The 24,526-nt window shown below is 30.0% G+C and overlaps 1 protein-coding gene across 1 annotated transcript in view; it reads left to right on the forward strand.

Moving 5' to 3' along the window:
• Positions 1-4,376: 4,376 nt before the first annotated feature.
• LOC131851320 (uncharacterized) overlaps positions 4,377-24,526 on the forward strand; it is a 35,508-nt gene continuing 15,358 nt past the window's right edge. Inside the window, exons 1-3 of the mRNA XM_059201809.1 lie at positions 4,377-4,453; positions 22,709-22,938; positions 23,731-23,884. Coding sequence (XP_059057792.1) covers positions 4,451-4,453; positions 22,709-22,938; positions 23,731-23,884 — 387 coding nt within the window. The 5' untranslated portion in view covers positions 4,377-4,450. The remainder of the gene's footprint in view (positions 4,454-22,708; positions 22,939-23,730; positions 23,885-24,526) is intronic.

Consider the following 24,526-nt stretch of genomic DNA (forward strand, 5'->3'; position numbering starts at 1 on the left):
ACGTCACCAAGTCATTTCGTTTTGGGAGGTTAAAGACATGATGGTTCTATATCAAGGTCCTTTTTTATATCTTTTACTCAGTCACTCATACTTACAAAAAATTAGATCATTTTGCATCCAGCTGTCTCTATTTTCCTAAGATAATTTAGTTTTAACTTAATAAAAAAACGAATACATAGTATCATTATTTTCTATAGAATAACAATATACCTAATACAACCTAATCTTCTTCAATTAAATTAAATAGAAGTTCGCAATAAAAACAATGTTATTGTAAAATTTTTGTCTGACTAACGAAATAATAAAATTATAGAGACAAGGTGACATGACAGAGTTGTAAAAAATGCAGCTTCTTTTAGTAATTTAGTGGAATTTCGTAGAGCGTGTCTAGACAACAAAGTTTAGTAAACGTCAAAGTCGTATTCACAATTAGGACATTTTTGGTTACTTACGCTCTGCCGTTTGTGTTTAATATAATATAATTTTAGTCGTTTAAAGTATTTTCAATGCATTTTGAGCAGTTATTTGTTATGACAAATGGGACAAGCTAGAAGCTAACCTTATTAAAATAAATAAATAAATATATGAGTATAAAAAAAACTGTAGAGGTAGGTAACTAGTACCCATTACTAACAATCCTCATTCATTCATAATTTAACAGCCACACACTTGTCCGTGGAGTGAAGTTCCACGATCTTCCATCATGCTCTTTAAATTTTGTTTTTAATCATCATGTAGTCTTCTCCACCTTCTCTTTCCTTTTTCTTTTTCCCACAATAATAATTTTCATAAAGTATTATGTAATCAAGTATCAATGTCGTATCAAGTGTCCTCACATTTTCCCTCATCTATTTTCTATAGTAGTTAATAGCCTTTTTTCATCCTGTATCTCTTCTATGTCTATATACTTAGTAAATTTTAGCAAATACCATGGAAGTGCAAATGTCATTGAATATTGTACTGTTTATATGCGGTATGGTACCAATTTATGTCTGTCTTGTATGTCAAACTATCATGCTTGCATCTTCATTCGCATTACATACAACAGTATATCTACTTGGTAAGAACATAACATACAGGTTTACGACTTGTTAACTGGTACGAGTACATCAACTAAGGTACTACCTACTTACCATTTTAGAAAATGTCAGCCTAGATATCAGTGTCTAGACGTATCACGAATAGTTAAATAATTACGTTACCAGTTTCTAGATATGTCACCATTAATGTACAACGATTTTTAAGTTCGTCATGGATATTATATACTATAGTATTAAATTTTGGCAAAAATATTGTGTAACTTGGGGCAATTACAGTTTTCCGGTTTCCAATTTTGTCGTATTTAATTTAAACAATCATAACTTATAATAATAAATTCAAATTATTTAGAATTACAATACAAATCTCAACTTATTAATTTATGTCAGTATATACCTAAAATTACAGACATACAAATAACTATCTCCGGCATTTTATTTACAACTATTATTTTTAAACAAAATATCATTAAGATCCCATTGCTTTTCAAAGCTATCGCATTGTTTAGTAATTCATTAAAAGCACCTTTTGAATATACATTTACGCAAAGAAATCCTTCACAAGTTCTTTTGTATTGTTAGTGGGTATACAAGTTAGATCCAGAAACTTATACATCATTATCATAAAATCAACAAATTATCAGCCTAATTATGGGCAGATATCCAATCTATCGATAATGACTGGATTTATCGCAATCTAAGGCATTATATAGAACGAGACAACGATAACTTGGTCTTTCTCGTACCGTGGCGATCGATACGTTATCAATAGATACATTTGCTACTTGTCTATTGAGACAGGAGTCTCTAAGAGGAGGATTTAAGTCTGCTATTACGCTTGGTAGGGTTTCCATATGAACTTTCCTCCTTTTACACTGAGTTATACTTTTAGGAAAAATAAAGTTGAATTAATGGTGAGATGTAGATAGTAATAAGTACATATTACATATATGTATGTGTACTACATAAAGATATAATATGTGTATTATATATATAATAATATATGTATTAGTGAACCTGTGGTATCGACTTGCGTGCTCACAAATCAAATCAAATAAAATAATTTTTATTCATGAAGGTTTATTGAAACTGTTATGACAAACGTACCGTAAAGTTGGAGTGCTTTCGAGCTAAGAAGAACCGACTAGAAAATCAGCTCTTCTTCTTCTTTATGAGCTTTAATGAGGTTGTACGGAGTACAATATTACAGGCTTATGTTTAAATTAAATTAGGGAGAATGTACTGACCACTAATATAATTATGCTATTGCATTTTTGTTAAAAGGAAATAATTTAATTAGTACATGTAACCTGAACTGACTAGTCCCTACAAGCAATAGATTAACAACCATAAAAAATTCATAAAAATACAGATACTCCACTTTATGTAATTTGGCCATTAAAAGCTATTTTTAGTAGCCGTTTTGGTTATTGTAAGTTTTTGGTATGTACTTACTATATGGAATTACTGTAGGTACTATCTTAATAAAGACTGATTTATAGGCAGTAAGGATTTTTTTAAATAGAATATAAACCAAACCTGACATAAAATTTCTTTACTATCGTTATGTTTATTAACTGGCAATATATTCTATAGGGTATGTATTATACTACAACAAGGAATGCAGATAATTTGGTAGCAGCTCATACAACTGCTTTTGAGCTATAAACATGATATAATATATATGCAAATTGAAAGATAATTATAAATGAAAGAGGAGGCAAAATATAGGGTATTGGATACTAGTAGATATTTAATACATGGGTAATATGTAACTCAAAAATTAATGAATTCGATACATTATCGTGTATAGTAGGTATGAAATTCTGGAACTTGACGTTTAAGCAATAATCCATTTGAACAAGACTTTTATTACATAATGAGGGTAATGATGTAACAGTATAATTAATTAATTTAGAATATTACTCTATTTTACAAGCAATGTTTGAATCAATACATGTCGTTGGAAGAATTGTAATATTGGAATTTATAGAATCAAGTAAATTAAAAACAATGACACATATTATTATATGAGTACCTAGTTATACTTGAAATACTTGTTAATTGTAAAATACATATCCAAGTTATTAATATTTAGAGACATTTTTTATTTGAAAGTGAAAAAATTACTATCAATCACAAATATTTATTGACGTTACAATTAAAATAAAACTTGATTATTCTAAACTACATAGATTGCCACATTGTTTAAAAGAAGAATGAGTAGCGAAATGAGAATATACTGAAGGGAGAGATAATTATAGAACGATAACAAAGTGAGTGATCTAGTCAAATTGTACTAGAACAGAGGAAAACTGACATTAAATGCAATAAAATTGTAATTTTGTTTAACAATAAGGAAAACATAGTAATAACATGTCGATTAGTGTCCACTCCTAGATATTTCCGAAATATTAAATAAACATTCTTGCTTAGATTTACATGAAGTTTATTATAATCGTCAGTATACCATACTATAGTTAATTATTTAATAACGTGATTTGGAAAATAATTGTTCTAATTTGTAATACTAACTTTTACCTAATATGTCTTAGAATAGTTTTCTAATTATACAAATCAATTAATTCGAACTTCAGAATCTTGTGAGTCTATATAAAGATGTAAGTAATTCCACTAAATTAGTAAAGGTATTTATTTTGTAATCATCCTTATGCGTTTTTTCATCAGCAGATCTACTCTGAAGTTTAATCTCAATATTGTTTTCAATTCAATGCAGCTTTTTACCGTTCGTTTGAAACGTAATCAATAAATTGATAACAATGTCAGTTACTGTTCTCACCACTAATGGAATTAATTCTTTGCTAGTGAAACGAACAAACCAATATCATTGGGGTAAAATTATAATAATTTCAAGTGTAGATTTAAGATTTAGCCCCTTTATCTGGTAGGCAGAACAAAATATCTCTCGCTTCGTGGTCTATTTAGCTTTCATAACTATTTAAATTATTTCTGATATTGACCTATTTATTATATTTATATTATGTATGTATTATTCGTATAACATAACGTCAAGATACTACATTATAAATATATATTTTTTTATCGTTTTCCTAAATATCTACATTTAAATATATAAACGCAATAAAAATTGTTAACTTACCGACTATTTCTTATCAGAAGCAATCGTCATATCCAGGAAAGAAATCAAAAATCATACATACAGAATGACGACAATTTGCCAAAGATCAATTTTATATGTGTAGTAGCATTAAAAAATATATTTTATGTATTTTTTATTGCTACTATTAAGCGATGTGTTATCATTCATTATCAATTAAAAGAAACTGCGCACGCGATGGTAACAGTCAGTCGTGCCCGGGCTGCGTTCTGAGGTGCGCGTACCACGTACTGCTTTGTGCCGCAAAAATTCTTCGCGTGTTATTTTTTTAATAATGGTGAGTGATTGTGTTTATTTTCTGTGTCAAATATAATTAATTACCGTGACTTACCGATACAAATAGGACCTTCGAATTGCATTAGCATTTTGAATTTCACGTGTTTATCAGAGTAATTTTATTACGGTAATTATATTTAGAAAATACGTGACATATTGGTATGTATTTATATTTTAAAATATAGTTAACAAAATAATTATCGACAGTGTATTTAAGAAGTACCAATATTGCAGCATGGTTTATGTTACCACAGATAAGAGAATGTTACATTTGCATTATATGTAATGCACATTTCGTCCGTATATGCAAGTGATACACTTCCATTCATAAAATAGTCGGTCAGCAGAATTAAGTGTGCGTGCATTTATTGGACTAAATAAAAAAATGCAGACAAACACGTGTTCACTGGCACCGTACACGACGGTTATGATAAAGACGATCATTCATTGCACACCATCCATCATCCACATCCTTTCCAGTAAGTTACCGGTTCGCTAGGACGATCACTGATGCAATAGCTGTATGTTTTATGGAGAATAAATAAAACATCTATTGATCTTAGAGTCTATTCATAAATTATCTCTAGCTAATTTTAGAGAGGTCACATTTTAATAGTTAAAAATTGTTGTTTGATGGGAAGGGCTCCAGATTTTATAATTGTTTACCTCCATACAAGGATACACATTTTCATACATTGTCGATCACCTCCCCTCTTAAAGTCCTGACGAAATTATGTATGGCGTAAGACGCCATACATAATTTCGGTCGTATGCACATGGTTAATACAAAAATTACAATCATGAAAATTATTATCCTAAGAATATATTATTACAATTATAAATGTAGTAGTCATTCATCATTCAAATTAATATCCTATTAAATTAATGTAAGAAAATATAAATTAATTTTATATCAATTTAGTAATCATATTTAATTTATAGTTATAGTGAATAATTTCAAGTCTTTGCGTTTTTTAATTTATATAAAAATATTATGTTTAATATAGTATTGTAGTAAATTTCGAGGACAATCAATATACTATAAGGAAAAGTCAAAATTCGTCAATATATTGAGTAACAAGGGTATATGCAAAAAAGTATTAATACGAATTTCCTCCTTTTTTAGTAGTCGGCTGTTTATGGTATGAATGAAATGACTATGATACATAACTGGTTATGAGAATTACCTTATACGAAAATAAGGTAAATACGGACTTTATAATTGAGCTGACAATTTGAAATACACACACACCTGCATTGGTAATTACACGTATAATATGCAGGTTCAATCCGCACTGAGAATTTTAATTAAATTTTAATAACTTCTATTCGAAATTTGAATTTAAATTCCAAACGAAAATTTTGAAGAATTTATAGCTAGATAGATATTTTAATTAAATGTAATATATATTATAGCTATGTTCTTTATCACCATAAAAAGCCGCTATGAACCATTGTATCTCACAATATCCCACATTTTGAGATACTTTCCATATTTCTCGTCGATCATCCAATATCCTATAGAACTACTTAAACAGGCATATTCCTTCTAGAAAACTTCAAAGACAACAAACGAGACTTCAGATTTATAAATGCTAAATATATAAAATAACTGTGAAAAGAAGGAAATCAAATGTGACAGATGTCAATGGGAAAAACCTATATCCAGCAGTAATACTGACATGTGATACGAAAGCTGATAAGAGGAAAAAAAGCGCGGTAAAAAAATCATAGTGCGTCTATGAAATAACTTCCACGTGACCACATTCTCATTTTAAAATGTTAAAACGAACGAGTCGTGTAACCGATACTGAACCTAAACGCTTTGGATTAATGATGAATTTTCAAAATGACACAATTTCAAAACGACTCTTTTCATATAGTTTCAAATTATTGCTTTTGTATCATCGAATATATACAGAATGTACCTGTGAATGACGGATCTGTCTGAAACAGAAAACATTTTTGTTACATAATTTTTTGTCTGTACATATATATTTCCATTATTTATTGAGAGCTCAATGACACAGTGGCTTACAACAACGATTTCAAAGGATGTGAGTTCTATTCTTCTTGGCAACGGCAAAAAATATTGTGTATCAAATTATATTTCTGGCTAACTTTCCGGTGATGAAAACACTTGATGAAGACCTAATTAAATCAAGAGACGGCGCGGCGGTAGAGTTTGTAGAATTTATGGATTTGAGAGTTTGTCACCTGTAGTTTTACCACGACTTCGACAGAAATCAATATTTCTGAATATACATATCAATGAATATAGATATGTTATTAGACTCAGTTTGCCTGCTTAGTCTTCGTAATTGCTAGTTTGTTAGTATAATACAGATCTCATGATATTTTATCAATAACACAATTGTTCAATAGTCAGTAATTAATTTATACAAATTAAACAATACTCGTAGATATGTGCTTCAATTAGCATTTATAAGTTAGTTGATTGAACTTGTACTGTCGTCAAAATTAACACAAACTGACGTAAAGAACTCTGACAGGGTTTCACGGCCACATAAAAATACAATGGTTGCCTTATAACATTAATACATAATTAATCAATCTTAAAATAGACTAAGTAAATAATATAATAGAACAGTAAGCGAAACAGTTTGCATTTTTTTAAATTGATTTCACTACAAATATAAGACTTTTTTCGAATATATGTAAATTATAGATTATGGAGATGGTCATATATGGAAATTCCCAATCTGACCTATGCCTGTGGTACACCCACAGATATAGATCATAGTGGGAATTCCTCTTCTCCCCTTTTGGAGGGATTATTTTCCCCTTGGGGATGAAGAGGAGCTAGAGGGGAATGATTGGATGAATGGGGAATTTCCCAATCACACGGACGTGGATAATTTGAGCTTTGATATGTTAGGCAATTTTGGCACTTCCGTACAGGCATAAGAAAACTATAACAAACAAGAAATATAACAAGCAGCACAATATGGGTCATCTTCAAATATAATAACACCTATTGAGTTATATATCTATTAATGTTAATGTTGGATTCTTTATTGACGGATGTTTTCTTATAAACCTGGATTTTGTGGAGATTTAGGAAAAATCTAAGTAAAGCAAAACAGTGGAAACACACTTCGTGAATTTAGGTGACAGTTGCCACATGTCGATAGTTTATTTAGCTATTTGTTTAAATAAAAAAAGGGAACTAAATTTTGTTTCTTATTTTTTCTATTCCCGCTTAAAGTAACACATAGGTCTCTCCTATTATCATACTTTAGGCTTTAACATTAAGTTTCTGATAGCGGGGGCATCTTTTACAGACATCACCTATACATTTATTTACATAAAGAGCAAAATTTTCTTATAAGTTTTGCTGTAAATAGTGTTGTAAAAAAATATCTGTAATATGTGTTATTAATATAATAATTAAAATGAGTTGTGCCCATTTGTTGTTGATAATCAAACGCCAATGATAAATAAAATCAATAAAACAATAAATAAAATAGTAACGTACTCAAATGTATTAGTGAAATTATTTTTTCACCCATTTTAGTATTTTTCTCAATTTCAGTAATCTTATAAAACTTATTTACATGAAACCTTAACACACAAGCAAATAATTTTCGCTACATTTACGATTTGTCAATATATATTTTTATTTCTATATTTAAAATTAATATGTTTTTTTATATTAATTTATAAGCCCTTAAATACGTTTGAATACAATGTGCATTTCAATATACGATATATATATCTATACATATATATGAAAATGAAGCTCATAATATATACATACATATGGCCGTGACTCTACCTGTTGTGGACACAAATATTGCATTGAAATTGACGATACTACATCTTATTTTCAAATAACCTTGCTTAATTTTTGTTAACATCTAACATTATAATGTTTGGTAATATTCTATCCGCAAATGTTTTAGCGGACTGTGTTTTTACACAAAAATAACTAGACGGATTCAAATGGAATATTGTACACAGATAGATCATACGAGCATATCCGATTTATAGATTACTTTTTACTCGAATTCATTCAATTTTCGCCACGAGGTATACCTAAATAAAAATTATAATAGTGTTGCACTGCGCGTTTAAAAAGGAATTTATATTATACATTGCCTTACTTTGATTATCGAGGGATCGTTTACTCGAAAAGTACAAACACTTGTATCCTGATTGTTTATATCGGTCTGGATATTTTCTTCTATTACTCGTAGTGTTATCGGTTAACAAACAAAAAAAATGACTGGCTAAGATAACATTTAAATAAAATTAAAATTGTATTTTTATTCTTGGAAGATGTGAAGATATTAATTCTTTGAAACACCAGGCAAAAAGTTTGTTTGTAATTATGGCTCTAAACATTGAATCATTACGAGCACATCAATTAATCAATTAAGATCAGTCAGTCTGTGCCGAGCCTAATTGTTTTGTAATTCGTAATAAAATTCGCATATAAAGAAAGAGCGATAATAGCCAAATAAAAATGGCGTCCTAATGACATTTTAGTTAATTGATTAATTAGTTTTCTAATTGTTGCGTATACTTAGGGCATATTTTGTAGATTTCATTTTCTATCATTTCGAATGACAACATTTTCTGTGAGAAAAATGTTTTATATACATTCATAAAATAAAGTCGTTCATTAGTAAATATGTATTCAAGCATTCGTAGCTAAAAACATCGAAACATGTAATAAAAGAAATCCTTGTATTTGGTAGTCATGTATTAGCAAATATTATCAAAAAATAAATATCGTGATTAAATTAAAAATTGAATGTATAGATTACATACGTAATGTTTCTAAGAACTTTCATAACAAAGAAACAATAATTAGCACATATTATATCAGTATCGTATTCAATTATTTATTAAGTAGAAATAAAAACAATAGAAATATCAATTACTAACTATCAAGTAAGATTAGTTGATGAGTTAAAAAAATGGAGTTGATATTGCAGCGTACTACAATACTCGCGAAAATACAAGCGTATACCCAAGCTTATACTATGAAATTCGTCAGCTCATGCGTTATTCACTTATTATTAACTTATGTTATGACATAATTAACTTATGTTGCCTCACTAGGACAAATGTCTTCCCTATTCCTCTCCATTTTTTTAATCTGGGCGATGCGAACCAGCTTTTGTACGCCTTTAGGTCATTGCACCATCAGTCATGAACATACTATATTAATATATTTATTGGATGTTATGAATTACAATATCTGTATCACAAATTATAAGCAGTGTGAAATAACCATACGGTACTAATAATATTACTGCGGAATTGTTTATCTATTTATTATTAGCACAGATAACATAATTATCTGTCAATCAATTTTACTTTTATTATAAATATATAAAGCATGAAATAAATATAACAGCTAGTTTCCTTAAATATCTTTTGAACCTGATGTATAACATTGGAAAAACAACTAATTGAAAGAAATTTCTTTAAATATCTTGTTCAACCATGATGTAAAAATTGGAAAACCAATAAGAACTCGTCAACGGTTGAGATTATGTATTTGAAGATGCTAGTCGTGTTTTCTTATTGATTTTAGTTGTTAACAATTTAAAGCAAAAAAATAACATTGTAAATTAAAACACGATATTTAGGTGTCGGTAATACAATAACAACAACGATTCATTAGTAGTATAATGCATATTAATTATCAATAATAAGGCTGATAGATACAGTTAGATTATATTCTGATAAATAGCAAAATGAATTTTGCTATCTGCTCAATAATTGATGCTTATGAAATTTAATTATCCTAAATGAAGTCACACGATAAATGATAACAAGTAATCTAATACGTATAAAAGGCATTAGGTACACGTATCCATAATTTGCATATTGTCACATTTTTTAACATACTTACCTAAACATTTGCTGATTAATTTGTAAACTTTCTATATTATAAATATTATAAACAGTTGCACTATGATCAATCACACTATGTAGTATTAGAGGTTTTTAAACAATATCATAAAGTAGTATTAGACGTATTAGTAGTTATATAATCTCGAAAAAGATTTTCGGTAGTTTAGGCTTAACACACCAACTTTCTTCACATGCCCGCGGGTTCGTTCAAGACTTCATATGTAAATATTGTATGCGTGCGAGGCATGATACAACCATTGGTATTCTTAAATATGATTACAATTTGTATTGGTCTGGTGTTTACTGTGTATATAATACTGAACATTATACTTAATACCAAACTGGACGGTAGGGAAAAAAATATATAATGTAAAAACTTGACGTTCATAAGCGTCTAAAATGTCCTACATGAATAAATGATTTTTGAATTTGAATTTATATATTTACCAAAAAAATTAAGTATATCTATCAGTTGTTTAGTAACCATAACACAAGCCGTACTTGGCTTAGCACTAGATGGTACTGTGTGAATTGTCCTGAGCAGTTATTCTTATAATTATTGCATGATAATATTACAAATAAAATAAAAATTGGTCGTTATAAATTTTATTGTTCCTTCACATTTGTCAAATTTACAAATAAAATTAAGTTCAAGTTCAGTAGTCTATAGCATAGTGGAAATAAAAAAAGTATGCTTAATAATACTATTATAATATATGTACTGTCCATTTCAATTGGTCGGCTTTTTCGCCAAAGTTCATAAAATGTGTAATTAAAAAATCTGTTAATTTGTTCTTACTTTATATAAAGTATACAACATAACAATAGTTTGAGGTAGATTTTATATAAAGTGAAAGATAGTTTGTCTGTCCTCAGAATGCTGTAAAACAGCTTACTAAGCGGTGTTTCTGTTGAAGGGTAGAGGGTTTCTTTACTATGGTATAACATGTTAATCCTTTGGAATGGCAACACGTTATGAGGTACATTGAGCTGTTTATGTATATATATCCAATCAATCAAATATCATTTATTCATGTCGGACATTTTAACCGCTTATGGAAGTCCAGTTTTTTTTTTAATATTTTTTCCCTACTATTCGGGTCAGTACACAGATTCAATTGAAAAGAACGGATAAGAAACGTTCAATTGTATGAAATTCCCGTGCATGAACAACTATTGCCATGCACGTTTGTCATTTAAGTAATCCCAAGTATTCAGAATATAGGGAACTTTGTTACAGAATGGCAAACAAGCCGATGGCTCATACTGATTTATGGGCTATCAGCTTGTTTGCCATTCTTGGACCTAAAAAATCCAACCAAGGCCAAAAATTAGCAGCATCAATATAACTACATGATATTAAAAATGCAAAATGGTTAGTCCTCATCATAAACGTAAATATAATGATTATCTAAATATTTAATCACTAGATGATCAAATTCATGGTCAAATTACTTTAATAACAGCACGGGATTTATTGACAAAAACTGACATCATGCCCCATTATGTAAGGCTATTATTAACAATTCACATTCGAAGCTTATAAGAATCTGCATTTTTGCAATATTTATTATTAATAAATAATAAATATTATTACAATATATTATATATATATTTATATATTATATAATATATATTAGTTTTTAATAGTTAGAAAAAGACGGGATCTTACCTTGTTTAATTTATTTTTATTGATTTCCCGATATTACAACCGCTATGATCACGGGTAAACTGAAGAGCAGATGGTAAATAAAATGATAGGCAGGTATATTCGTCTACCTTATTAACATCAGAGCAACATTATATACCAAGAATGGTTAGAGAGGCCATCGAAACCAACTTCCTTTACCAAATGGCAACCAAATTCCGACCTGCAGCTTGGTCGCCGAACAGCCAACACTAGGTTTCCAAGCTATATCCGAATTCTATTCAATGCCTGATAATGCCTCGTTCAGAGGCGAATCACCTGTCGCAATATGGATGTAGTCTCAATAATGGTCAGAATTTGATCACTAATAGAGAAGGTCGTAGCGCTTCCAGTAACTATGATGACATTTTCGCACTGAATATTAGTGCTAGGAGCACGTGTAAATCCACAATATTTAGTGCACGGAATTGAACAAAATAATATAAATCCAGTGAGTAAAGATATACAATAAGGATTGGTTTGTAGGTACAGGCATCATATTCATGAAGAAACCTAAAATCAAAGAAATATACAGCATATCCACAATTCTTAACAAAATATCGTAGAAGACTAGACGGCATAGTCTTTATTTATGACTAGCTGTACCCGCGACTTCGTCCGAGTGGAAATTAACTTTATTTTTCTAAAATAAAAGAAGCCAAAGTTACCTCTTATTACATCAACTACCTGCCAATAAAAGTCCCATTAAAATCGGTCCAGCCATTTCAGAGATTAGCCGGAACAAAAAAATATTAAAAAAAATATATTTTGTTGTGTGTGTACGGTATTTATATTCATATGCATGTAGTAAAAAACGGTTATTTCAATATTACAAACAGTCACTCCAATTTTATTTATATGTATATATTATTTTTAAAGACTACCTTTAATAGCTATTCCAATTACATAAAAATACATTATAATTAAAACTGTCAAACGATCAAAATCACTTTCGACCTCTTACATTTTTTTCTTGTAAAACATTATAAAATTAGATATTTATGGCATATAAAGTCTTTCTACTCTTGCATAAATATAATAATCCACTGACACAAATTATATCAGGTTCTTTGAATTTATAATTAATGTAGAGTCTACATCAAAAGGCGCTCACATTATTCGGAAATTAAAATATCCAATTATACTTTTGATAAAAAAAAAATTTAATACTAGCCCCGTATTCATTTGAAATTAATTTTTAAATATTATATACAAAGACACGTGATTGAATTGGTAATAATAATGATTGAATTGGTAATAATAATTATATTCAGATTTCTTCCTGCTTCTTGTTGCTCAATTTTTGACTTTCTGTTCGATGTAACTTCTACTACCCTGAATCCTTTATTCTACATAAATCAACATTAAATAAAATTCAAATTATATAGTGACAGTAAAAATTGTAAATAAATTTATTATTGTATCATTTTAATACATATTTTTGCATCGGAAGATAAAAATAAAACAAAATAATTAGATTCATATCTTTGTCTATAAAAAGTAAACAGAATTTATTCACTGTTTCAATAAATATTTAATTTCTTTAAATTACTAAAACATGCATAATATTAATTGTATTTATCAAAAATACATTTAGTATATTAAATAAAAAAATAGAGGAAAGTTAAATTATTAATTGGTAAACATGTAGAATGTTTTCACGCCGGTGGCAACAGTCTAATAATACTTTCTTTTATGTAATTAAAGTAACTAACAAGCTGACGGTCCACCTAATGGTAAGCGGTCACCATCGCCTATATACATGAACAGCATTACGGACTGCATGTTCGTAGTGCTGTTAATTTATATAGACTGTATTATGTGATACCCGTGATACCTTTCCAAAAGTATACTTATGTGTTGCTTTTCCAGAGTCATCTTACAATGTCATTTCTCTTATCGTATATGAATTTAATATAAAATATACAACAAATAACTTCTACTATTATAAATACCAAAGCACAATTTTTTTGATATCTTTATACGATTCATAGTAACCAGGAAAATTCGCTTTAATGTATTTAATAGAATTTGCTGACATAATGCGAAGGTAATTTTGTGTTAAAATGTATTAAATACGTGGATAATAATATTTGAATTTATCTTTTTAAAAATGCATCAAGCGCTTGTATAGTCATATTACATAATATGACACATTTATTAATATATGTACATACATATTATCGTTACTAATATTTTAAACGCGAAAGTGTGTCAGTCCACCTGTCTGTTTATTACATTTTTACTACTAAACGGTTGAATGTATAAATGATATGTCTAGGATTACATCTTAAAAAATAATTTGGAAGGGGTAAAAGTTTGTGCAGTGGAAATTATAGGTAACAGCAAGTATTTAAGTTAACCAACCAATATAATGTTATTGAATTATACATATCATCACAGTAGTCTGCTTACGGGGCCGACAGAGAAACTTATAAAGACCTTAAGTACCTAAGTAGCGAATACACATGTAAATGCTATCTCGTACACAAAAATTGGTAAGTTCAATAAATTTCAGAAATAACTCTAACTACATTATTATTGAGTTCAATTTTATTTACTGTTTAATAGGACTTAGCATGTATAGGCAAAATGAATAAATTTCAAGCAAGTAGTACGTATATAATATGACACTATATTTCTTAGGTCGATTGCTCTTGGAAATCTTTATCCGTAATCAAAGTATAATAAAAATCTATATACAGAGCCGGAAATGTGTCCAAAAGGTTCCAGCATAGTAAGTACCTAACCTTGATCTATACGGCTATCTTCAATAAATGATCTTTACGACAAGAAATAAAATACATCGATACGGGACCACTCCAAAAGAGGTTAATAAATTCCTTTTGCCTATTGAGCAAAATAGAAACATTTATGATATAGATAATATTGTAGAACCATCAAAACAGGGAAGGTGCCTTTTTTGAAAGCAAATTTTTTGGAAGCAAATTTGGACGCAACAAGTTTTTTTGTGACTGTCTCGAGCGCTCTTAATAAGTTTCCAAGAAATCCAGGTGCAGCGGTGCGTGTAAAGGATTCCTAATAATTAATAGCCCGCAAGAATATTACTGGGTTCAATAAACTCAAGTTTTTTGCGACAAACCATTGACAACAGACGAATTTTAACTGGTAACGGTCAAACACAATTTACTTTTCTATAAGCAAAACGTAGTTTAGCATAAATAATGTTGCCATTATCAATAGAAGATGATTTAAGTTTACAATAAAGGCTAAGTTTTGGCTGCTACAAATAAAAAGCGGTTTTATTGATTTATTTCACTTGTATTTTAGAAATATTAATGTAAGAAAATATTTTGTTTATCAGATGAATTAAACTGTGTATATTACATTACCAAATTGTCTACTTAATAACATAACGTTGCATTTTATATCATTAAATATGTTAGGAATATAGTATTAAGTTTCATTTACGTTTCTAATCTATATTATTTTAAAATGCAAATAGGACACATATCTATACAAATCTATACGAAATAATGAAATTTATCCAAATTACTAATACATAGATAATACATCTGTATATAGCACTGTACAGAGCAAATTATAACTTTTTGTTTGACTTGAACACATTGTGTCTGTCGGATTATGTTGACTTATAACATTTCCTGTTGAAACGGTGCAGTAAACCGGTAGATATTGAGAATCGAATTATAAAGCAATGAATTTCGAATATAAAGCTATGAAAATGCCAAATGTATTAATTAAAAGCAAATGTTATCTAAAAAAATAAAGCTACGTTGGTCTTACATATACATAATCTGCAACGCAATGCACCAAACTGAGTATTCTTTTCACAATGAATAATACCTCAGCTACCGAATACTAAAGGCACTTAGGTCCCTTTTATTCAGATGTTCATACCTTCTTTGTAGCTACATAACTAGATCTTTTCCGCGACTTCGTCTGATCTATTTTGCAGATTATTTTTTGAGACAAAAATGGCCTACTTCATTAAGATTAATTCAGCCGTTTATTTGTGAAAATATTTAGACAGACTCACTTTCGTATGTATAATACTAGAATGGATATAAAACCTTCCGTCAATAATATTTTTACGGTTTATATATTTAAAATTTCCGGAAAAGATTCACGAAATGGCTGCGTTAAAATTTTTAATAAATGTTAATACATTTTAATAAATATTTTTAAACTTTCGTGTTTAATATGCATTATTTATATTATTATATCAGCTCGTGTCCACTGCTAGTGCAACCTAGTCGACACGACGAGAGGTAAAAAAAATACCTTTAATTTCCATAAAATTATTCAAGTTAATAATATAAATTTAATTTAATTTTATATAAATAAAGCGATGAAATACATTGCTTTTACATTTATAGATGTCATACATTGTCAAAATTGCAGTTTCCTAAATCTAATTCAAATAAAAAAAATATTCTTGGAATAATTTAAAACAATAATGAACGAAAATTATAGACAATTACATGTCTATAGTCGTTGATGAATGTCTACAAAGTCACGAGCGATACCGGTCCGGAAGCAGACGAATGGACGCCACTTGTCCTGAATTACAGTTGTATTTTCGCCTCGCCCACATTCTTTAATCTTCGTACTAGTGTAAGAATACCCTATCTGTTCACGATAGTCTAGTCTAGATGTCTAGTCTGTAACGTGATTCAAACGACAAGTTCAAGTTGTGAATAAATCTTTATTCATTAAGAATAGGGCATACCTTGGATGTATCATTTACAATAGGGTGTCTTCTGTTAGCTCAGAACTATGAAAGTTCTTAAGTAATACTGTATTTTACTACAAGTAAAGCGAAAAGTCTGAAAACTATATATTTATATTTAAATAGTAAGTATTTACTAATATTTTTTAACTTTTCTGCGATTTTTGTAAATACCTAGATAATATACATAAAACATACCTAGCCCAACAACCAATCATACTCAAGAATACAAACGTTGTATCGTGCAAGCAATCGAACACACGACTATAGGAAATTAAGCAGTATGCTGTCGCTAGACAACCGACGCCCTAATTGTTTGAACAAGTATCGAAACAGCGTGGTTGCTGGTTCAAAAAAGTGAGCACAGAAGTAGTCCTTTCTCAATATTCAATTGCGACTCTTTGTAGAGAGATATGAGGAGATCACTCGATATTATCACGGTAACGGGAGATTCCGCAGGAAACCGATAGGCTATTAATAAAACGAACGTCGCATGCGCAGCAGCTGTCCCATTCGATAGCAAATAGTAATGGATTAACAACACTATGAGGAAGTTTGATGGGAGGTCATTCATAAGTTTCGTATTGTTAGGACTGCAATATATAATTTCTTGTATTTTATGATACTAGCACAATATACAATTGATTTCGTACAAATAGTAACTTTAATAATAATTTTTTTAAATGAACATAATATTTCTTTAAAAAATTAAATTCCAATTAGCCATTACTAAATTACGCGTGCACTAAGAAACACGGAGTAAAATTCTAAAAACTATTTTTTCTCCTCAGTAACGTAAGTAGAAAACACGGCCTTTTTATATTTTTACTAGATGAAAACCCGGCTTCGCCCGGGTGAAATGTGGGTAAATAATATTTCTGTAGTCATCGGTTTTCATGGAATATTAAAGGTAAGCAAGGCAAACCATTCGTATACCTTCGTTCATCGTGTTTAATAAATATAGTACTCAAAATAAAAAGTGCAAAAGTTTTTGAGGGGTTTAAAAAATAGATGTTGGCTGATTTCTCAGACAGATTCCACGTGCACAGAAAATTTCATAAAAATCGGTAAAGGAGGAAGGAGTTTGGTAACAAGCACCATGACACGAGAATTTTATATATTTGAATATAATAAGATATTTGAGAGTATTTCTGCACGGTTTATTACCTTGCAGAAATGTTCTCAAATGTAAACAAAAATACGGAAATGTAAATAAACTATACATGTCTGTATTGAACCTTTGACAATGCCGTAAAAGGGTAAATAGCAGCGAATTTAATTATGTCCGATGCAATTTCGCTTTGATCCCGATTCCATTTTATCAAAGCGACCATACTGCCAGTTGTAATGGCTGTGTTCAAATACTGAAAGCACTTTTTTATCTGTATTTCATACTTGCATTGAGGAGCATAATTATAAAACGTGCACCAAATTATCTGCATTCCTTGCTACAGTGGATGGCGTTCATTATATTTATATTACTATGATAATGAAATTTCGTGGAATTTAGGTGGCCACGGCGGTCTAGTGATTTAGCATACCGGTTTACTTTCAATGGTCACAGTTTCAATTTCTTGCACGGTACAAACATTTGTATTCTTAAGTAAGATTTGTATCGGTAAGGGTGTGTTCTTTGTATATTATGTATGTAATGACATAGAAAAATACGTAATTATGTCGATCAGTTATATAATACCCACTATACAAGCTCTGCTTAATTTGGTACTAGATAGTAACACTGTGTAAATTGTCTAGAGAAATTATTATGTCTTCATAGTACTACACTTGTAAAAAATATGTCATAGAAAAAATACATCAGTCTCTACCTAAAATAAATCTTTTACTCTGTGATATTCTGTCCAAGACAACTCATGTCAAAATCAATGTTTTAAAGGTATACGAGTATTTATGATAAATAGAATACTTACTTATTTATTCAATGTTATTGATGGTATAAAGAACCTTACTAACACGATAGTTCAGCATGTATATAATGCATACAATTAATATTGTACACAGCAGAAGAAATGTAGATAATTTGATAGCGCATCACGCTGTTTTTACAATTTCCTAGTTAAACAGATAAACAGCTAAAAATATGCAACTCTCAAGTACTAGAACTAGAAAATCTTGATAATCAATCGACTTAAAAAAAGCATGAGGTTTTCAATTCGACTATATTTTTACATGTGTAAGCTCAGAAATATTACTTATTGGTAGAGCTCGCTGTACCATGGGAAACAAATATACATAAAGATCATGCAATTAAAACAAAGAAATATTACGAAGTATATAACAAACTATTTAACGAAAAATATTATATTGTTAATTTATATCCGGTCAAAGTAGGAGCAAGAGTTCTACCAAAGAAATCTCTCTGTAATCTTCTAAAAGATCTTACCCCGTATAGAGCTGCAGTATGTTATATACTAGATTATATCAAAACTGCATTACCAGGCTCCTGGGCAGGGATAGTAACACGACCGCTAAAGGTATTGATTTACGTCGGCAAAGTGGCCCTCAAACCTGAGTCACAAGTCCCGAGAATCACTCAGAGTTTCACTCTCTGCCAAACAATGGACCCAGTACCCACGCGTGAATCCGTGGAATGTTTAGAAGTTCGTGTTTCTCAACGTGAACCAATTTTGATTTGTTTTTTAATTTGCAACCTTTCCATGCTATTCATTGGTTCTCATATAAATTTCATCAAAATCTGACCAGTAGGTTGTTTTGAATTACCTTTGTTAATGCAATTGAAACCGATTTTTTTTGTGTCCTGTCTAATTATAATCTATTACAATTGAGAATTGCTAGTAACAGCGTTTTATTATTAAGCCCCAGATGATTTTATGTCCTTAGAATGTATATTCTAAGGACATAAAATTATTACATATACATTTACGAATTTACTATTCAATACCATCATTTATTCACAATCACAATAAAAGCATGACAAACGTCGTCATTATCATCAATTATTTTAGCGTTACATCCACTACCACCAATCATTTCGTAATGACAGTTATTAGATATATAATTCTGCTTGCATTTTTTTAACGAAATGATCGTATTGTGCTCAGACACGGCTTATGGTATACGTTTAGAATAGAGTCAGAATAACCATTTCAGGACAAATTCACCAAGAATTCAGAAGATTCTTCGAGGAAATCAATCTAATATTATATCTCTAGCATATCGGGCACAATTATCAACCCTCTCACCAGGAAATTACTATGTCATTATTAATTCCTAGTAAAATTGCCATGATAGGCTAAGATAATTAAATGCATTCTCATTTCATTTAATAATACGTCAAATACGCCTGCACTATCGTTAACACAAATTAATTTGAGATTTTTCGTGAATGGCGACCGACTAGTTTTATTAGAATTTCGTCATCGTCAATAAAATTTATCTACCTACAAGAACACATCATATTACAGAAATCTGAATATGTTATTCAGAACATTATCTGGTCTTATTTGATATTAATCAATAGAGACCTGATTATATGGATTTGCATATTCGCATATGCATTTGCATATTTTAGTCATTCTCAGAGGTAATAGCATATTTTATCTAAGATCTAGTTATGATGCATATTATCGGTACATTTACAATATTTTTCACTCACCATGCGTTCCGAAATGCGACCAAATTAAATATAATAATAGTCCCAAAATATAAGGGCTATTGAGTAATAATTGTGACTTTGTACTGCATTTCGGAACGCAGTCAATAGCCGCGCGCGTGTTTTTTTTTTTGACAGTTATGATAATAAAATGAAAGAGACAGAAGAACGTCGCAATCGCTTACTACAAAGTCGTTCCACCTATAACGCATATAAATTTTTCCATGTTCATACTTGCATGTTCACAAAAAAAAATTACGTCATATAATGTTACTGTACCTACCTATTTTCGCCTATCAAAAAATAATTTACTAATTTTATGCTGATTTTGAAATAAAAAAAGGATACTTTCTATTTTTTTTGGGATTCCTAAACTTTATCATTTAATTTTGCATGCATATAACAAGAGTTTTATGGTGCATATAATCCGGTCTCTATTAATCAATAACATGGTATTTTTATTATAATGACACAAGTATGAAACAATTTAAATAGCAAGACAACAATGAAATTCACCTTCAAACCGACTACACCGATTGTATACACATACATATATAATTACATACTCGTACGTAAATATCTATAATACGAATTGGCTACAGTTTTTACAGTTGTTCATTATAATACCAAGACAAATGTTCGATGAATATAGTATACCCTTATTATTAAGTGAAACTGGTAACCCATTGCCAGTAATTTATCGTATCAGATCGACCTCCATACGGTCCACCCTGGAAACCATCGTGGTTAATTCCTCTTGAATTTACCATGAAGAGCTTACTAACCTTACTACATGTGCATCCTATCCACTTCAACCTTTGCTCCGGAAGAACCGTATAATAAAATGCTCATTGGTTGATTTTTTCATGCGACTATAATACCGAACAAGTTGAAATCCCACCTGATGGAAAGTATTACCCGTTGTATGAACAAGGGAACCACACACCTGCACAACATAACATTGCATAACATTTATGACACCCCTCACTGAAAGAGATAATGATAAATATTAAAAGGAAAAGACGTCATTACGTCTAACATAGAGTACCAGACCATAAAAATACTTCAAACGGAAGCGTTTACTCCTGTTATCTATTCCTGTTATCATACTCTGGTATCAACTTGTTAAATTCTTTGTAATTGCAAAACAGAGTAAGTCTGTTTATCATATACGGTGGCCGTATGTATATATGCATAAATATTTTCACATTATGCTCTCCAGTCCAAGTGCAATAATAGAATTCTTGTCAATTAAAACCTGATTGTATAGTTTGATTTTAAGCATTTTTAGCAAAGCAAGAAATTTTGGGACATCCGATTGAATAGTACAGATAGGTAGATAGTAGAAACAATAAAATGAAAGTATAATGTATCAACAAGTGTAACGTATCTACATGGAAGTAATTTAGATTCCAACTGTGTTAATAATTGATGACCTTATTGTAACAGACCCTTTTGGTTTATTTGGAGTAAGTAACTCCATACATTTAATTATTGTGCATTTGTATTAATGTGAATTTAAAAATATATGTTTAAACTACAAATAAGTATCTGTTATGGAGCACATTAAATATAAATTTATCCATGAATCTATACTTAATATTTAGGTACATATTGTGTCTGTTTGTTGCCTTTTCACGATTGAACGACGACCGAAGTAATTTAAGAAAAAAGACACAAAGTCACGTAAAGCTGCCTGAATTCTGTATAAATGTAAACGATACTAAGTTATTACTTTTTTATTTGTCAATCAATTTAAACATAATTAACACTAAATAAAAATTAAGCATACCGTAATATAGTGACGACCGCACCAAAATCGGTCATTACAGTTGTAAGTTATATGTACGCGTACAAACGTACAGTTATGTAATATTATGATATCTGTGGCACAGTCAAAAATTCTAACCAGTGTTGTTTTGTGTTTTATTATGTTGATAAAAATCCCTCTAAAGTAATAGTTTTTCTGATATTATTTTTATTTATATTTATCTTTCAAGTACAAATAATGTAAACACTTAAAAAACATATGGTTTTAATTAAGTTATCTTTACAGTACATTTTTATTACATACATAAATATATTTACCTTGCACTACTAACTCATTCGTCTTAAAATATAGTGCATAAAAAAGCAATTGTTTACGGTTTTCATTTTTATTTAAACTTAATATTTCGTTTTACATATATTTAATATATGTATATGAGATTATAATCTGAAGCCATTTGAATATAGGTTTATTATTAAACATGGGTTTTCCTTTTAATAAAATATTCTGCAAATTTTCTGTAAGTTTAGTGGAATTTATGGAAGCTAATTTGTATGATTCCAGAATCCCCTAATCCAATTAACGGCCTTTTTGGTCGTAGCAACGTTATCTTCAAGCAGCATTGTCAAGTCGCCGCCCACGGCCACGAAGACGGATAATTTTGAGCTGTTAATACTCCACAATAATGATATGCATGCGAGATTCGAGCAGACATCGCAACTCAGTGGCACATGCACCACTGCTGACAGAGATGCTGGCAAATGCTACGGCGGATTCCCCAGAGTAGCTACCGTGTAAGTGTATTTTATAACGTTAACAACTGCTCTATGTAAATAGTTATATATATATACGAATGTACGGTAAACTAGTATGCAGCTCACCTGATGGCATGGATGATAGGTGATTACCACCGTCGTAATGAGCACCTGCAACTAGAGGAAAGATATAGAAAGGTATATGTTATACTAGCTGTTACCCGCTTCTTGACTTCGTTTACTTTTCTTAATATAATAATAATGATACAATCTAAACCTACTTGTCTAGAATAATTGTAAAAATTTACTGCAGCAGAATAATTCGAATACAAAGAGATATTGTAAATAGTAAAAATATCTTTTGTACGTACTACTAATTTACGTTCAACAATAAAAATATTAATTGACTGACTCTCCAGTAAAAATGGAAGATAACAAACCATACCATCGAAGCATACAAAGCAAATACCTTCTACCTACGCTCTGTGCAAAAGCAATGGTAACTTGATAAGTGGCTTATTAATGTTAACTAGCACAATACTTACTGCTCATAATTTAAATTTAAACTCATGATAGAATACTGGGGACTGGTCTGTTCTGATCACTGTGACTGATTTATTTTATTACTCTTGTAACCATATAACTATAGAATTTATGCGATTTGGTAGATTGTATTCACACTGTATCTGAAAAATTGTACAACTTTATAAAAGAGCAACCAACAAGTACCTTGGTCACTCTTTTTGACTAGATTTAGTTAAATAAAAATGAAATACTGAAATAAAAGTTCTAATATGAAGTTTAAATATAATTTCAATTTCTACATTTCAGTGTGAAAGAGGCTAGAAAAAAAGCATTGACTGGCGAAGGTCCACCAGTTCTATACTTGAATGCTGGTGATACATACACTGGGTCGGCGTGGTTCACTATTTACAAGTGGAAGATTGCCGCAGAGTTTATCAACGCATTACAGCCAGATGCAGTTGTAAGTTATTGGAAATACAATTATTAATACGTTTTGTTTCTTTGAATATATGTTTTCAATAATATTACAAAAACCAACGCATTCCTACCTTCTCTTGAAAAAGGGTTTAAACATTTATCTTCCTATTGCCATTATCAGTAAAAATGTGGCGCATAAGTGCCCGTGATGATATTCTTAGGATGTGCTTTATAATAAATAATAATTAAAAATGTCTATCTCCTTGTTGGCTAAACAACTGGACCGATTTTCATAAAATTTTATATGCCGATGATGATGGTTCTTAGATCTGTGGAATCACAATATCTATAAGGATTTGACCTTAGAGAGCAAAATTCACGTTTATGCTCATTTTCAAGATTATGCTCTATAGACTATAAAATAGATTTGTAAGTTGACCATCTAACAATTTATTTCCGACATAAAGATTTCGAACTGACTGATCTCTATCACTCTCTATAGATCTATCTAAATTTATTAGGTGTTGGTCAACAGGTATCTCCACACAAAATTGTTGCTGCACAGTTCATGGTCATGTTATTCATTGATATCTATATATATAATTTATTCGTCGTTCTGTCCTTATGCTTGTGTTTATGATTATGAACGTCCTGTTCGTATGGCGATTGCAATCTGTCTACATGA

The sequence above is a fragment of the Achroia grisella genome, unplaced genomic scaffold (assembly GCF_030625045.1).
Source record: "Achroia grisella isolate CSIRO2021 unplaced genomic scaffold, CSIRO_AGI_Agris_v1 utg782, whole genome shotgun sequence".
In the NCBI taxonomy this organism is placed as follows: domain Eukaryota; kingdom Metazoa; phylum Arthropoda; class Insecta; order Lepidoptera; family Pyralidae; genus Achroia; species Achroia grisella.